Consider the following 9,545-nt stretch of genomic DNA (forward strand, 5'->3'; position numbering starts at 1 on the left):
ATCTATATCAATCAATTAATCAATCAATCAATTCGTCCTTTCATTCATATATTAGAATATTACATTAAAGAATCGAAAATGCTTACCCTGTTTTTGCAAAATTACTCCAATATTTCATTAACATTTTTGAAAACCGAGTATTGTCGTTGTCTTCTGTGTTACTCGATCGTTGTCCAAATGGAAACAAGAACGATAACTCTGCTGCATGACCAGCTTCTTTAAACCATGGATACGAATCTTGTTGTGGAGAAAATATAGATCTTCTTTTATTTAAAAACTGAAACTGTTTTGAATTGTAGTTTCTTAAAGCGTGTGAGTTTAGACTTTGAACTGCTGGCATGTACATCGTATTGTCTCCATAAAAGTTCACTACATTTTGGCCTTGTTCTTGTAGGGTGCCTTTACTATAATACTTCATGCATATAGATAACGCTAATGCAAGGTTACCCCCAAAGTAATCTTCAACGAAGGGTGGAACAATATGCTTACACAAATAGTCTGATGATATTCCGTCTTTCATGTTGAAAGGTAAAGACTTTTGAAGGAGCTTTAAATAATCTAGAATAAACGAGCCTTCTGATTCTTCATTTCCTACAATTATATCTAACGATTTATATAGATCGAATTCAGGCGAATTCCGATGTTTTATAATATTAACTGGTGAATCTTTTAGAAATTGCCCATCAACGACTGGTGCATAATTGAGGTCAAGGTGAATATCCATGGAATTATTTGTTAGCTTTAAAATACTACCGTTAGAAGATTGCTCAAGATAAACTTGATAAATATCTTTTGATGATTTGCTTTTTAAACATTTAACCGTTTCATTTGTTAATAAATAATCACAGTTTAGACTGAGAGCTATCTTTTGCGTAAGTGAACGAGATTTAGAAGAAGTTGCTAAAATAGAATCAGCGGTGCCACTTTGAGCTATAACGCGTCGAAATAGTCCCTTGTTTCCAGAATGAATAGATTGTAGCATGACACTAAATGCCCCAGCTGATTGACCAAAAATGGTGACTGATTCTGAATTCCCTCCAAAACTTTCTATATTGTCCTTCACCCATTGAATTGCCAATTTTTGGTCCCATAATCCGTAATTTCCAGCAATTAATGCATCGTTAGTGCTTAAAAATCCAAAAATATTGAGTCTGTAGTTTAAAGTGACTACTATAACATCGCCTATAGCGCTTAGATATGAACCATCATAGAGCATCCCTTGTCCGGACTCATATCCCCCACCATGAATCCATATCATCACCGACTTCTTATTCGATCTAGATGTATCACTTGGAATGTAAATATTCAGGAATAAGCAATCTTCTGATTGGTTTACATTAGGTAGGTAAGCGGCCATTTCCGGATATGAATATTGCACACACGACGGACCGAATTTAGTGGCATCAAGCATTTCATTCCAGGGTCCAAACGTGATTGGCTTTTCAAAACGAAGATTTCCAACAGGAGGTTTTGCATATGGTATTTTCCTGAACTCACTGTAGTTGTACTGGATGCCTTGCATTGTTAATGTGTTCGATACACCTCTGATCTGGCCTAGTTTTGTTTGCAGTGTCAGGCCAAGAGTATAATCACAACAGGTCAAACATATAACCAATAGGAACAATGGACAGGTAAAGGCCATCTGAAATAAAAAAAATATTAAGTAATTTACAGTTTATTGTTAAATAGATATAGGAAGATGTGGTGTGAGTGCCAATGAGACAACTCTCCATCCAAATAACAATTTAAAAAGTAAACCATTATAGGTTAAAGTACGGCCTTCAACACGGAGCCTTGGCTCACACCGAACAACAAGCTATAAAGGGCCCCAAAATTACTAGTGTAAAACCATTCAAACGGGAAAACCAACGGTCTAATCTATATAAACAAAACGAGAAACGAGAAACAGTTTAATTTATTACAAAGGCACAAAACTATTAAATTTTCGTTCCTAGTTCATATTACTAGTTCTTTACAAACGGATACGTTTCACTAGCTTCATCAAACTTTTTCGAAAGGAAGTCCTGCCAAATGAAGATCAAAGGTTCAGTGCACAAACTAGACTTTCCGTGTTCTATATAATAAAATACATGCTATGTATTAATTATAACAAAGAAAATTATTACAAAATGTAGAAAAAGGGTTATTTACACGATATCGAATCAGTTGTTGTTAACATCAAGTAGACATAAATTGTTATTCGGTGGTGCTTATAATCCACAAAATATGTCCGACAATATTTGACTTAACATGACAGGCACATGGACACAGTTATAACTGGTTAAATGGATTCACAAACGGTACATTAAGGAAAACACTATCCTCAAATATTGGCGGCTGTATTTAAGAATATATAACATACGTACACTGCTAACATGCAATCATGTTGTTCTTAACTCAAATATCGGTTGCTGTACTTAAAATTATATAATATACGTACCCTACTGACATGAAATCATGTCGTTCTATACTCAAATATCGGTGGCTGTACATACGAATATATAACATGGATACCCTACTGACATGAAATCATCCTTTTCTACACTCAAATATCGGTGGCTGTACATACGAATTATATAACATAACTACCATCTAAATTGTATTATAAATAACAAAATACTCACTTCAATAATGCAACTGGGTTATCTTAATTACCCAATACATATCGAAATATTGGAATGCTCTCAAACTTTTAATAATTTAATTTCTTTATAATCGCAAACAACATTGTTTTTATTCGAACGAAACTTTATATATAATAGTGCTATACTACACTTTGAGCCTGACACGCTAATTTTTGTCATTTACAAAAATACACATTTTTATGCAATCATTCGCAGGAATTTATCAAATTGAAAATATACTAGTTTATTGAAAAGGCATGAGGGGGTTATGCTATTTTTCCTGAAAAAAATTCTGATTCCAAAATTGATGGATAAAAAATCTGTTCAAGCATAGGACAAAAAAATTATTTTGAATCAAGATCTTTACCAAAAATTATTTTATCTTTCAGATATATGCAAAATAGATTAACTTTTATATATCTAAAAACATAAAAACTTTCCAAACCGCACATGTCAGTCTGTACACAGTATTTTTTTAGGTGATAATTATTATTTAGGCCATATTTGCCAATTTGACTGTTATGATAAACATTAATACTATGGCTAATATATCGAAAACGAGCACGGTGGCCTATTTATTTGTTACTCTTTGACTTCCTTTATTAATCCCCTATCAATATAAAGTAGTGTTTCGAAAGTTAATTACTTTGAAACTGAGAAGCGAACTACCTTAAGAAATTTGCTTTTCCAATTACATGTGAAAATAAACATATGTGGTATGATTGCACTGAGCCAACTCTCCACCAGAAACCAAATGACACAGAACGTATTTGTATCCAAAGATGGAATCAATATTGTCCCGTTTTAGTAAAAGTGGTATTTCTCCCAAAAAGCAACGTTGATATTCAGTAAGGCGTATTGTTTTCTCGTGACCATTAACATCCATGAAGAAAAATAACATTGAGATATTGATTACTGTCTGTGAAATTACAGACCAGTAAGATTCGCCATTCGCCAAACATAAACAACTATAGGTCACCATCAACTGCCAATTTTAAAGTCTTTGGTTTCATTTGACCCGAACAACGTTTGAGCCCACGACCTTCCGCACGGTCAGAAAATAAAATCAAAGTACTGAAGTACTGAACATCAGAGGACCTCAAATTGTGTTGAATTATTGATAAATGACAGGTGTTTATATTACAAAATGTATACTTGCCGGACATATATGTTCACTATGTTCACTTACAATATAGTACAAATAATATAATTTGCTATGCTATATATATATATATATATATATATACAACTCGTCTAAACATCAACCCAACAATGTTAGATCTGTAAATTTGCTTTCGCAAATTTTTGGTTCTTTCCTCGCCGGGATTCAAACCCATGCTACTGTGATATCGTGACACCAAATTATATCTGAGATAATGACTTGAACTAGGTTACTTAACTTTGTGAATTATCAATGATTATGTGGTCAAATGAGAACTGTTAGATTGGCATTATGACCATATATTTGCACACATACAAAACATACAAAAATAGTTAGCATATAACTTATTTATAGAGAATCAACATAGTGTTATACATGTATAGTCACTCACCAATGCTCTGACACTGAACTATGATAAAGAGGTTTAAGACAATCATATTAAAACAGACAAATTGTAATATTGGAGCTAAATTAAAGATACCAGATGAACAGCAAACTCATAAACCGAAACTTACAATTCCATGACTAAAACTAAAAAAGACATGCAGACAAATAAAAGTACACTAAAAACAACATAGAAAACTAAAGACTTAGCATGGCCAGGTCTTCTACTTTCTGGAACATTTAGCTTTTGAAATCAATCACTAATGGAGTGGATGTTAACACAGCCATATTACTATCCCTTATTCTAGATTTTTGTTGCAGTCAACAAATACTTTTTTAATGTTCACAAATAGCTTCACTGAGTTATCTTGGTTTTATTGCAACGTTAACACAGTCAATCATTTATCCATTATATTTTTAAAATTTTGTACTCCCCCCTCTGAATCCGCCACTGACAGTATATAAACATGTATAATCTCATTCCATTATTAATATTGGTCATTGTTGGTATAAATTTATCTTCAAGTTTAACAATGTACTGTGAAAGAGCTATCTTCTAACAGATACTTAGTATATAGTATGGTTATTAGTGTGAAACCACGGATTCACTTCTTGTCCAAAATGGCCTAAAATATTTACTTTAACATAAAGCTCCAAAAAGTTAACAATTATTTGGTTTCTCAAATGGGTATATTTCTAAAGTCTTAACGCTCAATAAATCAGTTCTTTTCATAAAAGTACATTTTATGTTCCAAATTTTGTCAAAACATTATGATTTTGGGCAATTTTCAGACCCGAAAGCTTTAAGCCTTTAAGAATAAAGATTTGGCCACCACCTACAGTGTACCTTCCAAAATGTTTTACGACCAAAAGAATCCAAATCTGATATATAATTCATCAATATAAAAACTTTTAGGATCTTGGATGGCAGCCATTGCTGCCAAGTTTAATTATTCCAACAACAATTAAAGTTTTACCATAGTTATCTGTGGTATAATTTTCACAATTATTCAATAGTTTTGTTGTGTATGATTTACAAAAAGAAAAATAGAGATGGCAAGACCTGAAGAAGGCGGCCTGATTTTTTTAAGTGACATATGAACAACAGAGTCAGTGTGGGGCCACTAAGCTAAACTGCCCGCTTTGCACCAGCCAATATAAATGAATGCCTAGGGTGGGAATCGAACCCACATACACCAACTCTGTTGTCCCTATATTTTTAAATGAACAAAAAATTGTCAAAAACAAATTAAAAAAAATGTATAAATTGGTTAAAATAATTATCAATTTATACATGAAAATATCTATAGATAGCTCAAAGGTGTCCGTATTCACCTCAGAAACTAACAAAACCTTTGAATAGACTTATTAAGAAGGGATATAGTAACGATACTGTTATCAGGTCATTAAAGATTGCATATTTTGGCGTTCATATTGATTCACTTATCGGGTCTTTGCTTTGGAACTGAACACATTTATTAAAAAAACAGTTGTTGGCATGACACAAGTTATGTTCTTCTCATATATGTAATGATGGTATCATTGGTATGATACTAAACCCCTAACAGGAAGGATTGTGCTTGATATTCATACGATGAAATCATAATCTATCAGTCAGTTTTATTGAAGTCTGGAGCTGGCATGTCAGTTAACTGCTAGTAGTCTGTTGTTATTTATGTATTACTAGAACACACCCGTGATATCGCGGGTCCGTGATTAAATTAAAGTATATAACTATGCGCAAGCCTTGTTTTAGTATTAGTATTGTCATTTGATAAAGTCATGGCGATTATAAGATACACACTTTTCTCTGCTTTCAAATCTTTCTGTTTGAACCCGTCGAACTGGAACTTATCAATTATTGGTAATATTAATTATTTGGAAAACAAAAGGTCCTGGAATGGAGACTCCGAGTATTTTTTAATCAACAGCATTGTCCTATATTAGTTATAAATAAAGCTGAATTCTTTGATTCGCTGTTTTACGTCATGTCCGTTAACAAATTGAAAACTTTACCTATACGCCTTATTTTTAGTCCAGATTTTGAGTATTCGTATTGTTATCTTTGAAAGTCTTACTGATTAAAATACTACAATAGGTAACAATTTGACAATTAAGTAGTGTCAACCCTATGATTATGACCCGTGTAATACTATATAGCATATTTATCCTGAATACACCGTTTGGTGGTGCGCCTGTCAGATGCGGAACGTACAGATAAGGTATACGGTAACAGGTGAATATACTATTGGTATCGGTATCGGACTCGACCCGGAACTTCTTAATTATTGGCAATATTAATTACGTGGAAAACGAAAGGGCCTGGAGTGGTGTAATTTTCAATCTACACCTTTGTACTATATTATTTATATATAAAGTTGAATTCTTTGATTCGTCGTTTTCACGTGATGACGGCTGACAAATTGGACCTCGTAATTTTAGTATTATAGATTGTCATTTTGTTAATTTTCTATGGTTACATCTTCTGACATCAGACTCGGACTTCTCTTGAACTGAATTTTAATGTGCGTATTGTTATGCGTTTACTTTTCTACATTGGCAAGAGGTATAGGGGGAGGGTTGAGATCTCACTAACATAACCCCCCCCCCCGCATTTTTGTGCCTGTCCCAAGTCAGGAGCCTCTGGCCTTTGTAAGTCTCGTATTATTTTAATTTTGGTTTCTTGAGTACAATTTGGAAATTAGTATGGCGTTCATTATCACTGAACTATTATACATTTGATTAGGGGCCAGCTGAAGGACGCCTCAAGTTGCGGGAATTTCTCGCTACTTTGAAGACCTGTTGGTGACCTTCTGCTGTTGTTTTTTTTTCTTTGGTCAGGTTGTTGTCTTTTTGACACATTCCCCATTTCCATTCTCAATTTTAACATTTTGATAAAATAAAATAATACACTAACACTTTGCAATGTTGCAGTTCAACTTTTAATCTGGGGTTCCAGAAAACTTTTAAAATATCTCTTGCAGTCATATGCAGGATAAAGCGCTCATAGGTTTGTCTCTATCAAGATTTGCTAAGTTTACTCAATAATCCCAATATTGCTCTCATTAGTGTAAATAGCCACATGTGTGCTCAAATAACCATTTAGATTAGTCTCAAAATTGATATATCTAACTCAATTGAGTAGATCTAGCTCAAATTTTACTCATAAATGTAAGTGATCATATTTGCGCAATTTAAGATCTCATGGGTGCTGGTAGTAGAGGTCGGTCATTTACAAACGTACATGTATCAGCCGTATCGTATACGATGACGTATCCGCATCTGCAGATATATCCAAAAATATTTCGTGATCCAGAGCTTATTAATAAGACCATGCTTCATTTAAAAAAAAAACTAATTGGAATCTTTTCGAAACAATCAAACATACACTAAGGAGCAAATGTAGGCCAGGTACACGAATAACCTTTATTAATCTAGTTAAAAAATATTTCAAGGTCTTATATGAATAAACTAGAAAAAAATTAAATGTACTACCTATATAAATATAAGGAACTTTGAATATTGTTCATTCGATATTTTATCATAAAAGGTAATAGAAAGTACTGAGTATCACTCTATTTGTCAATTTACAATTTGGTTCTACGTGAGCACAAGTTCATACACAAACTAACGATTTTACCGTATTCACTCCTATCATACCTATAAACTGTTTCAACTATCCGGGATATCTTTAAAAGTAGGGTTACATATTCCACAAAAACTCGATATTTCCTTATTGTTTGTAAATTTCTGCATTAGAAATTAATCAGTCGCCCGTTTGAATTATTGAAAGTACATAAAACTAAAGCTCGGGATCATATATTGTTTTTTTTGTATATCTGCAGATGCGGATACGTCAACGTATACAAAACGGTTGATACGTCTTTAAATGACCGACCTCTAGTGGCAGTTAACTGATTGTATCTGCTCAAGTAATCATGTATGCGTGAACAAATGTCTAATTCAAATACCTAAAATTTTACATGGATATGGTTACACAACTTAATAATTTTGGCAATACATGTAATGTGACATGTATTGTATGGTCCAAAATTATACAATACTACAAGGAAGACTTAAAAAACACAACAGTTACATTTGTAATCTATACTTATACCTCTAAAACTGTAAGGATTCTCCAAACATATCTAGAGGCTAGTATTAAATGGTACGGACAACGCCACTAATTGTAATTCAGTAAATGTGATTTACCCAAATTCTGACTTTCAGTGTAAAATAAGACTTGCTTTTACGAGCGAGCAAAGTCCCCCCAAAGATAATTCACACTTAAAAATAGTCCATCTCTATTGGAAGAATAAGAAGTCGAAGATTCTCTGAATATTACATAAAATACAATTATTTCAACCAATCATTGAATTATATATAATTACTTACAAATTCATTAACAAAATCCGCTTTTTTTCTAGTCAAGGGACATAATTATTCAAATATACTAATGCAAGTAACTAAGTCGGAGAAGGAGCGGAAATCCGAAACAATACCTTAAAAAACAGAAAATAGTTCCATGTGTGTGTCCAAGTGATCAATCTATTTGTTATTTACGAAGAAAAGAAATTTAACTTCAAAAATTGTTCAGATCTTTAAAAAAAACCAAATAGTTGCATTAAAGAATACAAAGAAAGTAACCTTATCTTTAAGGGCCTTGCAGGTTCTTGTTACTCCTACCCTGCTGGTATTTTCAAAATGGCTGCGGGGGGACGCGGCCTGAAAAAAATATTTTAATATTGTGTCAGATTAAATATTCCTGAATTTGCTACGTTAATATTATAGACAAATATGCTACAAACGGTTTAAAGATGTTACTCTAAATCAAATAATTGAAATATAATTACCTTTCTGTGTGTAATTGCGTGAATTGATTTTCTCTCGTTTATCTTCAACACGATGAATATGCATTCGTGATATTCATCCGCAACAACAATTTTTCGGTATATCATTGATATTGAAGATCGTTTGATTAATATACGAATATTTATAACAACAAAACATTTTCATATTAATAATTTGCATTTAAAAAAATCAAATTTTTTTTAGTATCCATTGAAAACATGAATTTAAAAGAAGCGACAAGGAATTTTATTCTGCACTATTTCATAATGTCGGTTAATTTCCCAACACGAATTATATATGCATTTCTTTGATCTTTGAAGATCTTTGAAAAGTAGGCGATGGCAATACACCCGAGGCCCCTCAGGGGTCTCTGATGTAAAAATTAATAAAAGGGCGCTACCTGTTACCAATCCTAATAACAGTTTATATTCGAAGTCAATCAGGGCATACTTAAGTAAGTGTACGATTTAGGACAAAAATCCTTGATTAACAAAGTTTAGTCCCGTAATTTTTTCAAATTGTTA

General features: G+C 32.8%; 1 protein-coding gene across 1 annotated transcript in view; it reads right to left on the bottom strand.

Moving 5' to 3' along the window:
* LOC134726627 (uncharacterized) overlaps window positions 1-2,663 on the bottom strand; it is a 28,070-nt gene extending 25,407 nt beyond the window's left edge. The window contains exons 1-2 of the mRNA XM_063591039.1: window positions 2,625-2,663; window positions 87-1,642 (exon numbers count right to left, since the gene is read on the bottom strand). Of these exons, the coding sequence (XP_063447109.1) occupies window positions 87-1,642 (1,556 nt within the window). The 5' untranslated portion in view covers window positions 2,625-2,663. The remainder of the gene's footprint in view (window positions 1-86; window positions 1,643-2,624) is intronic.
* Between the last annotated feature and the right edge of the window lie 6,882 nt (window positions 2,664-9,545).

Source organism: Mytilus trossulus, chromosome 7, assembly GCF_036588685.1.
Source record: "Mytilus trossulus isolate FHL-02 chromosome 7, PNRI_Mtr1.1.1.hap1, whole genome shotgun sequence".
Classification (NCBI taxonomy): Eukaryota; Metazoa; Mollusca; class Bivalvia; order Mytilida; family Mytilidae; genus Mytilus; species Mytilus trossulus.